General features: G+C 36.3%; 2 protein-coding genes and 1 long non-coding RNA gene across 7 annotated transcripts in view; 1 reads left to right on the top strand and 2 right to left on the bottom strand.

The window, feature by feature from the left end:
- The window catches only part of LOC136031287 (uncharacterized), a 76083-nt gene that overhangs the window by 4746 nt on the left and 50326 nt on the right, over positions 1 to 21011 (top strand). The gene's annotated exons all lie outside the window — the stretch shown is intronic.
- LOC136031286 (ras and EF-hand domain-containing protein-like) overlaps positions 9775 to 21011 on the bottom strand; it is a 57338-nt gene continuing 46101 nt past the window's right edge. For all 4 annotated transcript variants that reach the window (XM_065710730.1, XM_065710732.1, XM_065710733.1 and 1 more), the window contains exons 5-6: positions 12399 to 12542; positions 9775 to 10108 (exon numbers count right to left, since the gene is read on the bottom strand). In XM_065710730.1, the coding sequence (XP_065566802.1) occupies positions 10001 to 10108; positions 12399 to 12542 (252 nt within the window). In that variant the 3' untranslated portion in view covers positions 9775 to 10000. The remainder of the gene's footprint in view (positions 10109 to 12398; positions 12543 to 21011) is intronic.
- LOC136031285 (ATP-binding cassette sub-family F member 1-like) lies at positions 17651 to 20367 on the bottom strand. The gene is given in 1 exon segment (XM_065710729.1): positions 17651 to 20367. A coding segment is annotated over 1 exon segment (2298 nt). The 5' UTR covers positions 20083 to 20367; the 3' UTR covers positions 17651 to 17784.

Raw genomic sequence — 21011 nt, 5'->3', positions numbered from 1 at the left:
TTTTACTGAATCACCCAGCTCTGAGTAGCCTATTTACTTGCCATTTTATGATTTTTTTTTTTACAATTTTGTAACAGAGGTTGAGCCTATTTGTTTTCTCAATGTACTGATTTTATCCCATAGTACCCATGAGCAGGGTACTATGGGACAGTTGCATTGTACTTTGGAACACAGTTGTAAATACAAATTTGCTTTCAGTTATTAAAAAAAAAAAAAAAACATATAAAAACTTTTCAGTTTCAAATCACAAAGGTAGGCACTACAGCAACATAATTTTGCCTGTTTCTCTCATTCAACTGCATATGTAGATAGGTCAATCTAAAAAATAATCATCTTTGAAACACTTTCAGTCCCACCACAGGGCCTAGGAACTGGAAGATGCAATTTGACCTCTCCAGCATCCACAAAGGCCTCATCTCTTTCATGGGGGAACACAAACTTCCAAGATGGGAGTGGTCTTTTAAGGAAGTTAACAAAGTAGCTATCACCTAGTTCCTATAGGACCTCACCAGTATAAAATTTTGAACCCTTCTTGCCTTTGTACTCTACCAAAACAAAATCACCAGGTTTTATTGTATTTGCTTGTTTTGCTCCATAGCAACCCTTAGGTCTTTTGATCCAAAAGAGTTCCAAGTTATCATCACAACAACATCTTTCTTTCTTCACTTTTGTTACTGAGTCTAAGTATTTTTTTTTGTTCATGCCTTTCTTTTGGCTTCTTGCACAAGGCTTTTTCTCTTTCAATTTTTACTCCTTCCTTTCTTTTTTTGTCTCCTTTCAGATTCTGCAGTATGAATAGCATCTTTCACCACTGTAGATGTAAGTATCTTTGACTGAACAGGTTTTCTGCCTCCCTTCCAATTTGCAGCTTTTCTCTTTGGTAGTGGAGCTATATCTTCTAGCTGAACATGCAAGGACTTGAACAAATTTTGAAACTGGCAAGGCAAGCAACCCTTGACTCCACCAGTCTCTGGCAAATCATCCTCACATGCAATTGACTGTTCCGCTGGTGTAGGAGGTGCTATACTTGTATTCTGTTGAGCTGGGAGAAAATCACTCTCTAGCCAGACATCATTGTTGAAAGGGAATATACTAGGCTTTGAAAACCCACTAACAATGTTTGCTGGAGTGAATGCTTCTGAGAAGGATTCTCCTAGCAACTGACTTATTTTGTACTCAGTCACTGCTCTGCCAGGGTGAGATCTCGGCCACTTCTCAATTGCTTGACACCAGTAAGTTTTTAGAGGGTCATGCGCTGAAATATCAAGAGGTTACAGCTTTGAAGATGTATGTGGTAGAATGGTTAGTAGATGCATTCCTACTCCTTTAGCATACAACACTGCATCATAACTTTTGTGGCTCTCATGGTTATCCATCAGAAGTAAGACATACTCAATTGAGGATGGACAAACATGAGAAGTGAAATGCTCTAAGTACTGCATGAACAAGTCCTTGTCATCCAGGTATTACCAGACATACCGTTTGCAACAGCAGCAGTTCCAGAAGGAGGTCCATCAAGAAGCCTGAGAACAAAACAAACCTGCAGGAAGATCAAGAAAGCTAGAACAAATCCACCCATAGTGCTCAGTGTTCCAACCATTGTTACCAGCTTCCCCCTTTCTGTTGAAACAGCCCACCCAAGTTGTTTGGCACCCTTGGGACTCAGCACTTTTGACACTTTATTTGGACATTGGTGAGCCCTGTTTCATCCATGTTGAAAATATGACTAGTAGGAAACTTGAACTTTGATTACAGCTCACAAAGGTTGTTGTAAAATACATCAACAGCCTGGTGATTGAACCTTAGGTTTCTATGAATGCTTGTAGGCTCCAGTTGATGTAGTGAAACAGAGGGGTGTCTTTGAAGAAAACCTTTCAACTAGTCTTCATCAGCATATTCATCCCATTTTGTATGGTATATAACTGAATTCCTCTTAGCCACTTGTCATGCAATTTCTTTGCTCTTTTTCTAGTAAAACCATACTGCATTCTTGCAGTATGCAGTATATATTGCTTTTTTGTTCACTTGGAAATACTCATATGTTGTTATAGCTAGGTGTGAAAGAAAATTGCAGTTTTTCTTTGTCTGTTGCATCACAATATGCTTTAGTATATCTGCTGCGTCAGGATTTTTTGATGTTATAAACTTCTGCAGCTGGTCAGAGTGGCATCCCATCTAGATGAGCAGAAATTGCATTCTTCATATCTTCAGCCTCCCAATCATACAACAATGGGTTGGTCTTCCTGATTTATGGCATCCTGAAAAAGGTAAGAGTTGACAGTATGAAAAAGAGAAGAATGATGCATTGTTGGTACAGTTTGGTTCGACTGCAGTTTAAATAATTTTGAGTTGGACTTATATAGAAAGTAAGTCAGGTTTGGGACCAGATCATTAGTATTTATGTACCCTGGGACACAATGCACTTTAATGTGTTCCAAGGTACCCTGAACAAAATGTGCCAGAGTGCCCTATAGGCACTGTTCTAGAAAACTAAGGAATTGATTAATTCCAAATGAACTAATGCTTTTTCCCAACTGAGCTTACCTTAAATAGCTTCAAAATCCCACACACTGATTTTTTTTTCAAAATACGCAGAAAAACTTCTCACCACAATACTTAAAAAAAAAAAAATCATCTAAGAACCGCCATTTTTCGTCAAAGGTTTAGTAATAGATGGCAAATGCTATGCGCCTATACAGCTTTGTTTTATCCCATATTTTCTGTCGGAAGTACACATGTCAAACATACCCTTGTCCCATCGTACCCACTTCTCCCCTACCGCATATAAAATCCCAAATATCTTAAGATTGTCTTATTGCTATCAGACAATGTTAGAATGTATATCAAACTGATATACAGGATTTGCTGGTGAAATGCTCCATGAAAAATTAAGCTCTTCCAAAGCACTGCCTGCTTTAGCCCTACATCCCAGGGGTTTCAATAATACTCTCTATATTGAAAGAGAACTTCCATTTGAGATAAATATCAAGGATGATGTCTTGGAGATATTTTGATGAGGAATTCGAATACTTTTTTTTTTTCCAGATAGATTTGTACAAATTCAAGTAAAAATCATACCAAATAAAATTTTACCCAAACCAGAAGATAGTAGTTGACTAGTTTTTTTTTTCAGTGTAAATAAAAACTACACGAAATGGAATTGCACCATAAGTAAGGAGACTGTTGTAGACAAGGGGAGCATCTCCTTTACCACTGAACTAGCTTACAGGTGCATGCACAAGAGTGGATTCAATATGCAAAAGCTTTTATTGGTCATGCTTTATGCCAGAGTAAGAACAGACTAGGGTTACTGCTGAACACAAAGATCTTATTTTTATAGCCAGATTGGCTAAAGCAGGTTAAGAATTATACCTTATTGGAGAAATGCGGGAAAAAGTATTCTTCTTTACCTCAAAGTGAACAATTTCAGAAGGCAGCTCAGAAAAAAAGAAAATAGTGGAGCAGCAGATATACATTTTATAATTATAAGAGATGGTTTAGCAGAGGAAATAAATAAAAATGCTAGAAGATAAAAATTAAAAAGAAGGGCTTTCTAAACATATGAGAGATGTGAAAATCACGTATACAAAATAAAGACCAATTGAACAAATAAACTGATGGCAGTTAATAATGCAACCCCACAAGCTTTCTATTTCTAAAAATCAATGTTATCTATTTCTAAAATCATTCATTTGCAAAAAAATTCGAAATATTGTATTCTTTATAGCTGTCTTGGAAATTTGTCGAGCTTGTTGAATGGAACTTTCAGGAATGGACCAACAGCCCATATAAGGAGATGGTAGGGCTTTATAAATCCATATATAATCTTCCCCCTTCCCTTCAGTGATCTTTATAAATTTGGACAAATAATTATGCTTGGTAAATAACATTTTTAAGTTTGATAAAAATCCAAACAAGAATGTTGGCGGAAGATTTTTGAAAAAAAAATCTTAACTTTTTTTAATGGATGTCAGTGCAGTTTACACTGGAGCGTCCCTTTTGCTTTCAATAATTAGCTTCCTGGTTGATTTATTGGCTTGAATTTATGCTTTATGCACTATATTATATGAAATCACTGGATTTAGGAAAAAAGACCTAGTTTTAGGATTGAAGTTACTAGGAAATGTAAAAAAATCACTAGACATATTGATAAATCACTAGGGGTGTACAACCCTGAAATGTGCTAAGAATTATGACTGAAATTAGTCGCTTTTCGCACAATGCCAGCGCTTCTCGTGGGACATTTATTTCTCCATCAGCATGATGTGCGAAATGTCGGCTGAGAATAGAATAAAGTGAATTTAATCAAAATATGTATATGATTCGTTTTTATGGCACTTGGTATTAACCAAGTGACATATAGCAATCGCAAATTCTGTTGGTCTGTTGGTCCCGGTTTTGCTACTTTAGGCACTTCCAGGTAAGCTAGGACGATGAAATTTGGCAGGCGTATCATGGACCGCACCCTATTAAATTAGAAATAGTCTTTTTCCCGATTTAACCATCTGGGGGGGGGGGGGGTAGTGGGCCGATAATCTGGAAAAATTGAAAAAATGAAGTATTTTTAACTTACGAACGGTGATGGGATCTTGATGAAATTTGATGTTTGGAAGGATATCGTGTCTCGGAACTCTTATTTTAAATCCCGACCAGATCCAGTGACATGGGGGGGGTGTTGGAGGGGGTACCTAAATCTTGGAGAACGCTTAGAGTGGAGGGATAGGGATGAAACTCTGCGGGAAAAAACAAGCAGAAGTCCTAGATACGTGATTGACATAACCGGAACAGATCTGCTCTCTTAGGGGGAGTTGGGGGGGGGGTATTTCTGAAAAATTAGAAAAAATGAGGTATTTTTAACTTACAAAGGAGTGATCAGTTCTTAATGAAATTTCATATTTAGAAGAACCTCGTAACTCAGATCTGTTACTTTAAATCCCGACCGGGTCTAGAGTCATTAGGGGGGGGAGTTGGGGGGAAACGGAAATCTTATAAAACACTTAAAGCGGAGAGATCAGGATGAAACTTGGTAGGAAGAATAATAACAAGTCCAAGATACGTGACTGACATAACCGGAACGGATCCGCTGTGGATTCAGTGACATATGGGGGAGTTGGGGGGAAAACCTAACATCGTGGAAAACGCTTAGAGTGGAGGGATCGGGATGAAACGGTGGGAAAAAGAAGCAGAAGTCCTAGATACGTGATTGACGTAACTGGAACGGGCCTGCTCTATTTGGGGGAGTTGGGGGGTAATTTTGAAAATTAGAAAAATGAGGTATTTTTAACTTACGAAGGAGTGATCGTTTCTTAATGAAATTTCATATTTAGAAGGACCTCGTAACTTCTTATGTTAAATCCCGATCAGATCCAGCGTCATTGGGGGGGGGGGGATCTTGGAAAACACTTAAAGCGGAGAGATTAGGATGAAACTTGGTGGGAGGAATAAAAACATGTCCAAGATACGTGACTGACATAACTGGACTGGATCCGCCCTCTTTGGTGGAGTTGGGGGGAGGGAGTAATTCGGAAAAAATAGAATAAATGAGGTATTTATAGCTTACGAACGGGCGATCAGATCTTAATGAAATCTGATATTTAGTAGGATCTTGTGCTTTAGAGCCCTTATTTTAAATCTCGACCAGATCCGGTGACATTGGGGGGAGTTGGAGGGGGAAACCGGAATTCTTGGAAAACATGAAAATTGAGGTATCTTTATCTTACGACTGGGTGATTGGATCTTAATGAAACTTGATATATAGAAGGATCTTATGTCACAGATGCTCCATTTTCAATTCTAATCGGATCTGGAGACATAGGTTGTTGGAGGGGGAAAAGAGAAATCTTGGAAAATGCTTAGAGTGGGGAGATCGGGATGAAACTTGATGGGAAGAATAAACACAAGCTATAGTAACTGAAATAATTGGAACGGATCTGTTCACTTTGGAGGAGCTGGGGGGGGGGTGTTGATTTGGAAAAATTAAAAAATCGAGAAATTTTTATCTTAAGAACGGTGGAGAGATCGGGATGAAACTTGCTGGCAAAAATAAGCACAGGGCCTAGATATGTGATTCACATAACCTGAACAAATCCGCTCTCTTTGGGGGATTTGGCTGGGAAGGGAGTTAATTCGGAAAAATTAGAAAAAATGAGGTATTTTTAACTTGTGAACGAGTGATCGGATCTTAGGGTGCGAGAGGTCTCAGATTTTGAATCCCGGACCACCCCAATTTTTACATGAAGAAGATCTGGAAATAGATAGATGATCAATATAGCGATCGCTGAAAGTTGGCAGGTGTATCAGGGACCGGTTCAGATTAAATTAAAAATAGTTGTTTCCCCAATTTGACCCTTTTGGGGGGAGTGGAAGAACGGTTAATTCGGAAAAATTAGAAAAAATGAGGTATTTTCAACTTACAAACAGGTTATCGGATCTTAATGAAATTTGATATTTAGAAGGACCTCGTGTCTCAGAGCTCTTATTTTAAATCCTGATCGGATCCGGTGACATTGGGGAGATTTTGAGGGGGAAAACGGAAATCTTGGAAAACATTTAGAGTTGAGAAATCGGGATGAAACTTGGTGGGTAGAATAAACAAATATCGTAGATACGTGATTGACGTAACCGTACTGGATCCACTCTCTTAGGGGGAGTTAGGGGGTGGGGTTCAGTGCTTTGGCGAGTTTGGTGCTTCTGGACGTGCTAGGATGATGGAAATTGGTAGGCGTGTCCGGGAGCTGCACAAATAAACTTGATAAAGTCGTTTTCTCCGATACGAGTGGGTGATCGGATCTTAATGAATTTTGATATGTAGAAGGACCTCGTGACTCAGAGCTCTTATTTTAATTCCCGACCGGCATTAAGCCTCTGATTTTCCTTTGAAATCAATCTATTGATTGTTAGAATTTTGCTAGAGCTCATACCATATGAGCTCTTTGCCCCTCCGGCCTCGTCACAAGTGCCATATGAGTTCTTAGCTCTTGTTACAATTTCTTAGCAATTACAATTTCTGTCGGTCCCGGTTTTGCTAGTTTGGGCACTTCCAGATAAGCTAAAACGATGAAATTTGGCAGGCGTATCTGGGACTTGACCAGATTAAATTAGAAATAGCTCTATCCCCGATTTGACCATCTGGGGGGGGGGATGGTCAATTCGGAAAAATTAGAAAAAATGAGGTATTTTTAACTAACGAACGGGTGATTGGATATTAGTGAAATTTGATATTTAGAAGTATATTGTGTGTCAGAGCTCTTATTTTAAATCCTGGCCAGATCCGGTGACATGGAGGAGGAAACCTGAAATCTTGGAAAACGCTTGGAGTGGAGAGATCGGGATGAAACTTGGTGGCAAAAATGAGCACAGGGCCTAGATATGTGATTGACATAACCTGAACGGATCCGCTCTCTTTGGGTGATTTGTCTGGGGGGGGGGGTTAATTCGGAAAAATTAGAAAAAAATGAGGTGTTTCTAACTTGCTAACGAGTGATCGGATCTTAATGAAATTTGATATTTAGAAGAACCTCGTAACTTAGACCTCTTATTTTAAATCCCGACTGGATCCAGTGTCATTGGGGGAGTTTGGGTTGGGGAAACCAGAAATCTTGGAAAACATTTAGGGTGGAGAGATTTCATCTTCAGGATGAAACTTGGTGGGAAGAATAAGCACAAGTCCTAGATACGTGATTGACATAACTGGACCCGATTTGCTTTCTTTGGGGAGGGGGGCTTAATTCGGTAATTTGGAAATATTAGAAAAAATGAGGTATTTTTAACCTACGAATGGGTGGTTGGATCCTAATGAAATTAGATATTTAGAAAGACCTTGTGTCTCAGAGCTCTTATTTTAAAACCTGACCGGATCCGGTGACACTGGGGGGAGTTGGAGGAAGAAAGCGTAAATCTTGGAAAACGCTTAGAGTGGAGAGATCATGATTATACATGGTTGGAAGAACAACCAAAAGTCCTAGATACATAATTGACACAACCAGACCGGATTTGCTGTCTCTGGGGGAGTTTGGAGGGGGAGGGGGTTAATTCGAAAAAAATTAGAAAAAATGAAGTATTTTTAACTTACGAACAGGTGATCCGATTTGAATGAAATTTGATATTTAGAAGGATCTCGTGTCTCAGAGATCTTATTTCAAATCCCGAACGGATCCGGTGACATTGAGGGGAGTTGGAAGGGAAAACCGGAAATGTTGGGAAACGCTTAAGAGTGTAGCGATCGGGATGAAACTTGGTGGAAAGAATAAGTACATGTCCTAGATACGTTATTGACCAAACCGGACCAGGTCTGCTCCCTTTGGGGGAGTTGGGGGGATTTGCTAGTTTGGGCACTTCCAGATAAACTAGGATGATGAAAGTGGGCAGGTGCATCAGACACCAGTCTAGATTAAATTAGAAATAGTCTCTTCCCCGATTCAACCCCCTGGGGGGGGGGAGTGAGCGAACAAGATAGTTGAGAAGAATTTTATTTGCCGCTAAAACGAATGATTGTTCTTCTTAAGTATGGCTTGTGGTCTAGCTAGAGGTATGATTCTCGCTTAGGGTGCGAGAGGTCTCAGATTTGAATCCCGGACCACCCCAATTTTTACATGAAGAAGATCTGAAAATAGATACATGATCAATATAGCGATCGCTGAAAGTTGGCAGGCGTATCAGGGACCGGTTCAGATTAAATTAAAAATAGTTCAACTTACGAACAGGTTATCGGATCTTAATGAAATTTGATATTTAGAAGGACCTTGTGTCTCAGAGCTCTTATTTTAAATCCTGACCGGATCCGGTGACATTGGGGGGATTTTGAGGGGGAAACCGGAAATCTTGGAAAACGCTTAGAGTGGAGAGATCGTAATGAAACTTGGTGGGAAGAAGCTCTTAGCCTCTTCCGACCTCGTTGCAAGTGCCATATGAGATCTTCTTTTTAAAGATGCAAAGGCGAAGGTAATTTTATCAAACAATACCCAGCGAGTAAGTTAATTATCATAACTTTATTTTTCAAATACTTTCAAATTTAAAATACGGTCGATATTTAAATGTGGGGAATATGTCACAATATAATGTTTCAAAATCTGTGGTAATACTTTGACTTATTACTTAGACAACGCTTTTGTGCTGCCTGTGGCTTTTGTTTCGGCTTTGGCCTGCTGATATTAATGCTATTTATTACTGTAAATCGGTGAACCCACAAACAAATCAGTTAAATAAAAAATTATAAGTAATATTTCAATAACTCGTATATATTATAAGTTTAGTACAACAAATTAAATCTTACAGAGTCTAAATGTATTCGAAATTACGAATAAATGAATAGCGCGATACCCTGGGATATTAGAATAGAGCTTGGTTCAATCCTGTGCTGGGCATGGGGATTGGGAGAAGTGGAAGGGGGATATGTACTGCAGCATTAGTGGTGAATCTGGCTGAAAAAAGCCGTTTATACGACATTTACCTTTGCGCACCCGAAAGTTTGTTTATTACTAACAATTTTAGTAAAATTCAAGCACCAGAACTTACATTTATGACTGTTTAATTTATGTTTGTTGTTTATAATGTATTATGTAATGTTTTAAATCATCAAGTAGCGTGTTTGTTGTATAGGTAGTTTTCTTCACTATCGCTTGAATAGTACCTACTTCAGTAGCTCCCTCCTATAAAAATACTGTAGCTACCCCCCTGCATTTAGGTGATGTTCAAAATGAAAGTACACATTGAAGACATAGGTAGGAAGAATCAAGGCTTCAATTTGGCAATCCTATTTAAATCACTATAAAGAACTCAGGAGTTCAAAAATTTATTTTCTATAAAACTCGTAAAATTAAAACTTAAAACCTGATTTAAAAATGTATATCATATGATAATTTTTCATCAAATTCCAGCAAAATTTATATTTCCATTATTAGCAATGTGCAGAGATTTTAATGAAAAATTTCTTGAGTAATCCACGTTGTCTTGGGCAAAATTCTGACTGGCACCACAATTAAATATATCTATTATTTTATTTTCAACAGCATGACATTTTCTTGTTTCTGTTCTCCTGCTGATTGCACAATGAAAACTTAGTTGTATCTTGTTCTGAGTCGTTTTCTTGCCACTGATTATTTTCTAGTATCTGTAATATAAAGTCATTTGTTAACTTAATAGCTCATTATAGCCTTATTAAAAAAACAATAAATAGTTGGCATGTTAATTTTTTTAATCAGCTGATCTACAGAATCAAGCATAAAATGCTTATCTAAAACTAGCCCTGGTCTCAGGGAATAAGCATTGATATATAGCCTTCTGTCAGATGAAACTGCTACTACTACTAACAACTAATTACAGCTCCAATCTGTCGAGGCTAACACAACTATGCGTGTTCCTCCTCCATCCCAATCTATTCAAAGCCTCGCAACTTACACCCTCGCACTTTACGCCCCCTTCCCCCAGGAAGCTCCTGTTGCGACACTTCCAATCGTGGACAAATTGCTTTCCATTTAGCCCTAAACGGTTGTCCAAAAAGACAATCTTTAGCAATCTCTCATTCTTAATCTGCAGAACATGCACTAGCCATTTGAAACTTTTTCTCATAGCCGTAGAAAGCAGGATTGAACCACACTTTTCGTACAGCCTACTATTGGAAATGCGGTCAGTGATCCTGGCAATTTCTCTGGAAAAAATCTAGCAAATCTTCCACGGTTTTTTATAGCGTCATGCTTCCACCATATTTAACCTGTCATCACTGTACCTCCCAATATTCTAATCTTGGTTCGCAGATTTGTCTTTCTATTCTTCCAAACTTTATTCAACTCTGAAAAAGACACCCTGGAATTTCAAATTCTGCTCTGAGTGAGGTATGTTTTTTATGTAAAGACGTAAGGTCAACCTCCCCTCCTATTGTCATTCATATACATTATGCTTCTGAAAACCATGAAATTGGCAAAAAGTAGTTTGATAAAATCTACTGTAATAGGGATGTAACTCTAAAATAGGAAATCTACTACCATATATATATATATATATATATATATATATATATATATATATATATATATATATATATATATATATATATATATATATATATATATAGCCAACCATAATCAGTGTATAAATCTATAATTTGCAATATTGTATAATTTGTTAGTTATTGCATCAGTATCAGCTTTTATGGGCTTAAAGGGTTATATTCTGTCGGTGATGATTTTAGCTACATCTAAAAGCACATATGGTGAACTTATTCTATGATTGGAAAGATAGACACTTTTTCAAGAAGAGAAAAGCAGATGAAATATTGAATGTTAGTTAGGTTAAAAACCAAGAGGTGTCTTTGTTTTATAGTTGATTGTTGTTTGTGAGCATTAGCAGGGCCTCCTTTTGAGGGTGGTACACCCCTATTCTATTTTCTATGAAACTAATCGAAAGCCCATGTCCCTAATTATATTTTCTGAAAAATTAATTGCTTATTCATTCATACATCAGCTGTAGTAATTCGAAAAGTGTTACTTCACTAGTAGTGTATCTTACAGGGGAGGGAAAAAGTGCGTAATGACTAAGGGATTTTTTGGCTTTTTAATCATGACCAATTTCGTCAACAACAAAGATTTAGCTTGCTTTTTCAAAACAAGTTGTTTTTAATCATAAAATTTTTAGATTTTTGTTCATCTTGTTAAATATTTTTACAGTTAATATTTTTTTGTATGTTTTTGGGTTATAAATCAATTATTATTATTTTTAATGCCTTTTTGGCTGAATTTTTGTAATCCATCAGTAGCTTTATACTATCCTAGGAAAAATAAAGCTTCGCATTTTATCAATCAAAGTCTCACTTGTTCTAGTGAATACATGTCAATTACCAATTGCTGTCTGTTTTAATTTCAATATTATAACTGAGTAACAAATCACTCCATGAAATAAATTGTAAGCCTTACTTTTCTGTAATGATAGCATTTGATTGATTTGTAGATTTATATTCTATCAATGCTGTTGTTTTCAAAATAACACACTGACGTCATGAACACACCAAGAAGTTCTTGGCGCCATGACGCCAAGAACTTCTTGTTCTCTATGGCGTCACGGACTTCTTGTTCTGTCCATGGCGCCATGACGCCATGAACGCGCCGGCAAATAGCAAAATACGCCATTCAAAATACCACACTCGCAAATTTTTGAAATTTGTATGCCTGTTAGAAAAATAGGCCTTACGAAGCAGTGAGCGCTCTTGTCATTTCGCTTGACTGTAAGCAAAAAATTTTTTCAAACAAATGTTCTGAAAGAGGTTAACTTCAGTCTCTAAACTTCTTCCTCCTTGTTCTATTGGATCACCAATTGATGTGTATAATAACTATATCTGATGTGTGGCATATATTTCTTTTAAATGAGGCGAGTTTTATTGCGAAAACTTGTTCTTTTTTATTACTTACCCTTTTCACAAGGAATTTTGCAGCACGTTCAATATTAACATTATCTTTGGCTGAAGTCTCAAACCAACCAATAAATCCTTTCTCTTTACAAAAATCGTCAAGTTTGCTAGGACTATTTGCTATACCCTCCTTTGGTTGATCGCACTAAAAAAAAAAGACACTGAATTTGACAAGAAAAAAGACAATTTCAAAAACATGCTATATACACGGTGATAAGCTTAGTCCAATGTCCCACGATCATTTTAAAAACGGATCACATTTTTCTCGTTATTTTGGACTACTATTCTCACGAAAATGTGACGATGTAACTATTTCCAGAAACTAGACCGAAATCCTGTATAAAAAAAAACATAAATAAAATATAATCTTCATAAATAAAAACACTACATCTAGATATTCTGTATTCCAAAAACAGAAATATTTTCAAATAATTCCCGATAAATTATATACAGGCTGAAATTGTGTACTAATTCACTCAGACTAATACACATATCAAGTCTAAAAAAAGAAACAATTTTAGAATTATAAAATAAACAAGCTGTATCAAATGAAGCTTTAAGAAATGAATTCAAATACCAGGTGCTGAAAATCTCCGAAAGTTTTATTCACCTAGATCAAGTTGTTTCTTAATATAAACTAGACCTACGTTGCCTGAGCAACGTGAAGTGTTGCGACAACCTTTGTCCGGCTTCGCCGAATAGTGTTGCGAGAGCAACACTTTGGTTTTGTTTCTTTGCTATCGGTTAAACGCTGAAGTTGTCAGCCTATCGAAGCTTTTAAAACGTTAGGAGTATGGGTAGGCTACACCAACTAGCAAACAGAGGTGTAGGCTACACCTCTTCACTAAAGATGATTGTAGCCTAGCAGACAATTATTACCTACAAGTCCCCTACATGTCTTACCACTGGAACCAACTCGGTCTTATCAAATACACTGGAAACAAATAATAGGTACACCAAATAGCAAAATTTGCAAACCCCTCACTGTCGAAGGTGATTATGAGCTAACAGCTGACCTTTCCTTACAAGTCCCCTACATGTCTCACAATTGGTATCGGCTTATTTTTGGTTTCAGTGTGTACCCTACTACTAAAGTTGTCAACCCCTTGAAACTTTCAAACTAGTATATCTCATGAAGGGATTTTTATCAAAAAATGGATGAAATATACTTTGATCAGCTAATCAAGAGCTATCGATTGCCGTCGAAAAAAAAAAATTCTATCTGTCTTAGTTGAAAAGTTGATTTTTTTTTGCCGTAGGCCAACTTTCTAACGTCACCACTTAGAAAGGGGCAAAGGATAAGCTCCAATTTCTTTAGCAATGACAGAACTTGAAAGAGGTACATCTGATAACATTTCTCTACCTCAATCCCAAATCCGAAAAAACAAATGATAAACCCAGCCAAAATCACGGCAGCACTTTCGGGCCGGTGGGGAAATGCTTCATCCGTTTTCGGACCCGTGGGATAATTAGAAAAATGTTACCTTTTAATTGCCTTTCTTATTTCTAGACGTGCCAGCCTTCGTCTGTTTCTCATTAAAATTATCCAGAAAAAAAGTATCCAAAAAAGATTTAATTTCTTCGTCCCTGAGTAATTAGATCCAGTACTTTTACAAAACGTTTCAGTTTACTCTATTGCGTAACACTGAAATCACTATTCAAAATATAATCCTTTTTCAACACTGTTCTTAACTGGACGAAGTCTGATTGTCTGAACCAGTATCTGAACTACTGAACCAGTAGGGTATCTGAACCAGTATCCTTGTTAATTTAGTAAATTTTAATAGTGGCACCTTGGTTTTTGCAAACTATAGTTAGTTTTCAAACACACTAGTTCTGGTTTTCTCCACAATGTTTTGTTTTGGTTCCATCTAATTTAAAATATAAAAAAATAGTTTTTAGATAAAGTAGCTTTTAAGCAGTTTGTTTATCTTGTAAAAATAATCTTTTAGTTTAGTGATTCAATGAGTAACTTGCCGATCAGTTTTCTATTCGTTTTAAGTTGGAAAAAAACATTGATAAAAATGTTTAGCATATTAACTAATGCAGCTAAGTTTTCTTGCTTTTGACATTATGTATAGAAAATAAATTTCTCGTAGTTCGAGCAGAACTTAATTACAATTATAATTAATTAGACAAATTTAATAAGTTAAAATTAATTTCTGAAGTTTAAATAAAATTAATTGAATAATAATTAATAAAAACACAATTAAAATTACCAAACACAATTAAACAGTAGTTAGTTGTTATTAAGAAAGGAAACTTGGCTTCATTTAATTTAAACTTACTGCGGATCGTTTTATGTTTGCTCTATGATGTTTCACGTTCGCTCTACATGTTTTAGATTTTAACTCCGTTTTTTACTTTTATTAAGAAAATGCTTTTCTTCTATGTTTTGAACGTTTAGTAACTTATTTAATTTGAATGCTCAGTTTTTCTAGTTAGATTATTTGCTTTACTAGGTCATCAGTTTCGATCAGCTATAGTTTTCTGCAGCAATTTTTCTATTTATTTTTTACTAAAACTATTGCTATGTATTTTGGGAAGAAGGATTTGCAGTTGCACGGATATTAATATTTATTTTCTATGAGATTACAGCCATCGTGAATCTCATTTTGTGGGTACGTGAATCCCATTTATGTTTTGAACGTTCAGTTATTTATTTAATTTAAATGCTCAGTTTTTCTAATTAGATTGTTTGCTCTACTAGGTCATTATTTTTGATCAGCCATTGTTTTGTGTTGCAATTTTTCTATTTAATTTTAACTAAAATATCGGCATGGATTTTGGGAAGGAGGATTTGCAGTTGCACGGATTTAAAAAAAAAATTTTTATATGAGATTATAGCCATCGTGAATCTCATTTTGTGGATAGGTGAATCCCATTTATGTTTTGAACGTTTGGTAATTTATTTAATTTAAATGGTCAGTTTTTCGAATTAGATTATTTGCTATAATCTTATATACTATATGGCAAATAGTTATAGTATATACTATATAGTATAGTATATACTATAGTATATATAGTATACTACAGTACATATAGTATGCATAGTATATATAGCATAATAATTATAGTATAATAATTTTATACTATACTAGCTGTTGGGGTGGCGCGAAGCGCCACCCCAACACCTAGTTGGTGGGGGCGCTTCGCGCCCCCCCCCAAGCCCCCCCGCGCGCGTAAGTCGTTACGCGCCATATTAGTTACGCGCCATTGTAGTTGTGTCCCTATGTCCCACCTGTGAATATAGATAGATAGATATATATATATATATATATATATATATATATATATATGTTTTTAACTACGTAAAACTTGCGAATATACAACATTCTTTGCTGTCCCATTGTCTGTGCATATAAATAGATTTTCAGGTTTACCGACTCTTGAACATGCAACATATAATGGTCCATGGGAAAACAATCCGTATTCAGATCTATACCTCATGATTCTAATGATTGCCCTTGAGCTTTGTTGATGGTGATTGCTAATCGACCATTCCCTGAGTCGCCATCGTCATTTATATATCCCCCTGTGCACCCCGGCGTCCCCTTTGTAGTTATGTCCCTGTGTCCCGGTCGTCATTTATATTCCCTGTGTCCCGGTCGTCATTTGTGTCCCGGTGTTCCAGTCTGTGATTTCTCTTTGAGTGTCCCAGGATTTTTCAGGTTTTTCCTTTTTTTTAGTTTTTTTCTTTTTTAGTTTTTAGTTTTTTTAGTTTTTTACCTTTTTTTAGTTTTTTTTTAGTTTTTTTAGTTTTTTAGCTTTTTTATTTTTTTATTAGTTTTTATTTTTTTTGTAGTTTTTGCCTTTTTTTATTTTTTTCAGTTTTTTTTTAGTTATTAGATTTTTACCTTTTTTTAGTTTTTTTTAGTTTTTCAGCTTTTTTAGTTTTTTTTTTCTTTTTAGTTTTTTTTGTAGTTTTTACCTTTTTTAGTTTTTTTCTTCTTTTGTATTAGTGTGAAATAATTCAGACGTCATATGCGGACAAACATGACGTCACCTGATCCACAGATCAACACACAGACAACTTATTTTTATATATATAGATAGATATATATTTAACTACGTAAAACTTGCGAATATACAACATTCTTCGCTGTCCTATTGTCTGTCCATATAAATAGATTGTCAGGTTTACCAACTCTTGAACATGCAACATAATAATTGTCCATGGGAAAACAATTCGTATTCATATCTATACCGCATTTTTCTAACGATTGCCCTTGAGCTTTGTTGATGGTGATTGCTAATCGAACATTCCCTGTGTCCCGTCGTCATCTATATATCCCCCTGTGCCCCCGGCGTCCCCGTTGGAGTTGTATCCCTGTGTCCAGGTCGTCATTTATATTCCCTGTGTCCCGGTCGTCATTTTAGCTTTTTTATTTTTTTTTATTAGTTTTTAGTTTTTTTGTAGTTTTTGCCTTTTTTTAGTTTTTTTAGTTTTTTAGCTTTTTTATTAGTTTTTAGTTTTTTTTGTAGTTTTTGCCTTTTTTTAGTTTTTTTAGTTTTTTAGCTTTTTTATTTTTTTTATTAGTTTTTAGTTTTTTTTGTAGTTTTTGCCTTTTTTTAGTTTTTTTCAGTTTTGACGTCACCTGATCCAGTTTTTTCAGGTGACGTCACCTGATCCATCCACAGATCCACAGACAACTTATTTTTATATATATAGATAGATAGATAGATAGAAGATAGATAGTAAATATTTAGATTATTTCCTATAAGGACTAAAGCCAAAAGTCTCAAGAAAAACTAATACGTTTTCGGCGAGTACAAATAAACCCAAAGCTGCAGACAATTAAGCAAACATTTGGATCTAAAACAAAGCCAACAGTTGCAAGTAAAACTAATAAGTTTTCGGTGGGTAAAACTAAACCCAAAGCTGCAGACAATTAAGCCAACAGTTGCAAGTAAAACTAATTAGTTTTCGGTGGGTAAAACTAAACCCAAAGCTGCAGACAATTAAACCAACAGTTGGATTTAAAACAAAGCCAACAGCTGCAGACAATAAAGCCAACAGTTGCAAGTAAAACTAATACGTTTTCGGTGGGTACAACTAAACCCAAAGCTGCAGAAAATTAAGCCAACAGTTGGATATAAAACAAAGCCAACAGCTGCAGACAATAAAGCCAACAGTTGCAAGTAAAACTAATAAGTTTTCGGTGGGTACAACTAAACCCAAAGCTGCAGACAATTAAGCCAACAGTTAGATTTAAAACAAAGCCAACAGTTACAGACAATTAAGCCAACAGTTGCAAGTAAAACTACTGAATGATTAATTTTTTATACTAATTTCGATTTGGTTAATGGGCAACAATATAAGGATTGCTAATATGTTCCCCTAAGTAGTAGTAGTAGTAGTAACAGTAGTAGTAGTATCTCCTAACCTATCTCCTGTAACACTTTTTTTTTAAATCGTCAAAATTACCCTCTATTTTTTTGATTTTCTGATTTTCCATCACATAGAGGGTATAATCTTCTATTAGATGATTATTGTGGGTGACCATCACAACCCCACCTTTATAATCAAATAACGCGTCTTTTAACGCGTTTATCGATTCAATATCCAAATTATTTGTGGGCTCATCAAGGATGAGCAAGTCCGGTGCAGTAAGAAATAATTCAGTTAGGACAACCCTAGCTTTCTGACCACCGGATAGGTCCCTAATCTTAATATAGTGAGCGTGCGGGGACAGACCCATTGTGCCCAAGGCCTTTCTTGCATTTTGAGGCTTACCATCTAGTAATGCGCCAAAGCGCCGCAGCAGATATCCTGTGGGAGACTCATCAGCAGGGAGGTGCTCTTCTGAATGCTGGCTAAATTTTCCAATCTTTAGACGAGAGTAACGTGTTACTTTTCCCTTCTGAGGAGTTTCCTCTCCGGTAAGGATTTTTAAAAATGTGGATTTCCCCACACCATTTAGTCCCATGATTGCCACACGGGACTTCATGCCAAGAGAAAGGTCTATTTCCTCAAATAGAGGCCTTTCCGGCACCCATCCAAATGTAACTTGATCTATTTCAAGAACGGGAGATCGCAGGTCGGATGTAGCTGGAAAGGAAAACGAAACTGCATAATTTTTTTTTATTTTTTGAAGCAATTCGGGAGCCTCAGCGTCCTCTTCAGTAGGTCTCAACTTGTTTTTTTCTTGCTTCCTTGTACGTAGGCCTACTTCTTTTTGTCTCGATTCTGCTTGCTTTTTTGACTTTCCTTGGGCTTTCATTTCTTTTAATTTCTTCTGTTGCTTTTCATACTCCTTTTCGATTTTTTTTCTTTGTTGCTGAGCCATGTTTTTATATTGGGAATAATTCCCCCTGTAATATTTTAGGTGTTTTTGGTCTGTACATAAATGAATTATGTCTGTGCAGACGTTGTCTAGGATGGATTGATCGTGCGACACGATTAGTAGTGTCTTTTTCCATGCTTGAAGGAAGTTATCAAGCCAAAAATATGCCTTAAAATCTAGCTGGTTTGTTGGTTCATCGAGCAACAAAAGAGTTGGCTCCAAATATAAGGCTCTCGCGAGCGAAATCCTCATCCGCCAGCCACCAGACAAGTCTTTTGAAGCTTTGTTCTGCATCTCAGAATCAAATCCGAGACCAGAAAGAATTCGACGAGCTTTAGATTCTGCTGAGTCAGCTCCAATTGCTTGCCATTGTGAGTCTATTTCAATAATTTTGTTCTGAATTTTTTCAATATTTTCCCCATATTTTTCTTGATACGTTTCCAGTTTTTTTCTTTCGTCTATTATTTTACACCGTTCAGTGTCGGCATTCAGAATAATTTGAACTGGTGTTTTTTCATCAGCTACAACTTCCTGTTCACAAAGTAATACGTCAATATGAGGTGGAATTTGAAGTTTTTTCTCAGCAATATGACGAAGCAATGTTGTCTTACCAGCTCCATTTCAGCCGACAAGGCCGTACCTTCTGCCCATTGTTATTGATAATGAAGTGTTTGACAAAATCTCAAGGCTACCTGCTTGGATTGAGAAACTGTCAATCTTTATATCATTGCCTCCGCTTTTAGCAAATTGTTGTACCGGAGACAGAGAAAAGGCCTCCTCACATGCACTAGCGCCGGAACCTTCCATTTTAGATGCTGCACTTTTCTTAGCTGCCTGCTCTTTTTTAAATTTCTTTTTATCATGGCGTGAGAGCTTTGGTAGGTCAGTGTTAAATTTTTTAGGCTCACCTTTTTGAAAATCTTCACCGAATCCTTCCTTGTCAAAATCTTCGGCAAGTGGTGCCTTTTCCACTTGTTTCTCTTTTTTTGAAGTTTCGGATTTTGCAGCTTTGCGTGCTTTGGCGTCTTTTTTATCTATTCCCAGTTTTATTTTTCTTTGGGTACCTGTCTCTTTGGGTTCCTGTCTCTTCATACTTTTAACCGCTACGGTTACAGGCTCAGCAACTTTCTCCAGAATTTTTTGATCCCTTTCCAGTAGCTTAGACTGTGAGAGCTTTGGTAGGTTGTCGTTAAATTTTTTTGGATCACCTTTTTGAAAATCTTCACCGAATCCTTCCTTGTCAAAATCTTCGGCAAGTGGTGCCTTTTCCACCTGTTTCTCGTTTTTTGAAGTTTCAGATTTTGCAGCTTTGCGTGCTTTGGCGTCTTTTTTATCTATTCCCGGTTTTATTTTTCTTTGGGTATCATCTTTAAATGGAGTCGTCTCATGTCTCTTCATACTTTTAACCGCTACGGTTACAGGCTCAGCAACTTTCTCCAGAATTTTTTGATCCCTTTCCAGTAGCTTAGACTGTGAGAGCTTTGGTAGGTTGTCGTTAAATTTTTTTGGCTCACCTTTTTGAAAATCTTCAACGAATCCTTCCTCATTAAATTTTTTTTTGCGACTCCGCAGGCTTTGCAGCAACTTTGTTTGCCTCCTGTCTCTTCATACTATTGGCAGCTAGGGTTTCAACAACAGGTTCAGAAACCTCCAACATTTTTTGTAACACCAACAACACAAATGGCTGCGGCACTCACAACTGCAGTTCCAATAAATATTTTTTTTACACTATTCATTTTGAATATCAACTGGTTGATGCATCCGGAATCACAAGTATATATAGTGAAAATGACGTCATGGTTTTTCCCCATCTGTGATGTCATAAAAAATAATTTTTCTGGATATACTCTACTATGATATTCAGAAACAAGATGACGTCACTTTGAGGGTACTGCCATGATGTATGCAAAAGAATAATGTAGAGTAAAGATCTCAACCGTTCTCTAATGAGCCTTTTTCAAAGAAACTGACATTTAAAAAGATTTTATTTGTTCCTAAAAGTTGGTGCTTTAAACAGTGAGCTGTCTAGGTTTTTGATTAAATTCTTTACATTTTTATACCTAAATAAAATCTGGTTTATTGAATTATCAATATTTTTTATTGCGTTGTTTGTAATGTCTTCAATTTCCTGGTACTATTTTGTGTTCTTTATTATTTTTTTTTCTGGAGTACCTTATAGCTAGGGCTGTTAAGGCACTTTCCAAAAAATGCTCAGAAATCTACGAGACAAAAACCGGTGTGCACTTTTTTTGACTGCTGTGTGGCAACACTAATCCATCAAATAGGAATATTTTTTTTTTTCAATATACTGATAATGCAAATTAACT

This window comes from Artemia franciscana, chromosome 9 (assembly GCF_032884065.1).
Source record: "Artemia franciscana chromosome 9, ASM3288406v1, whole genome shotgun sequence".
Lineage (NCBI taxonomy): Eukaryota > Metazoa > Arthropoda > Branchiopoda > Anostraca > Artemiidae > Artemia > Artemia franciscana.
Note: the sequence above shows the minus strand (reverse complement) of the source record. Positions and strands in the feature narration are given on the sequence as shown.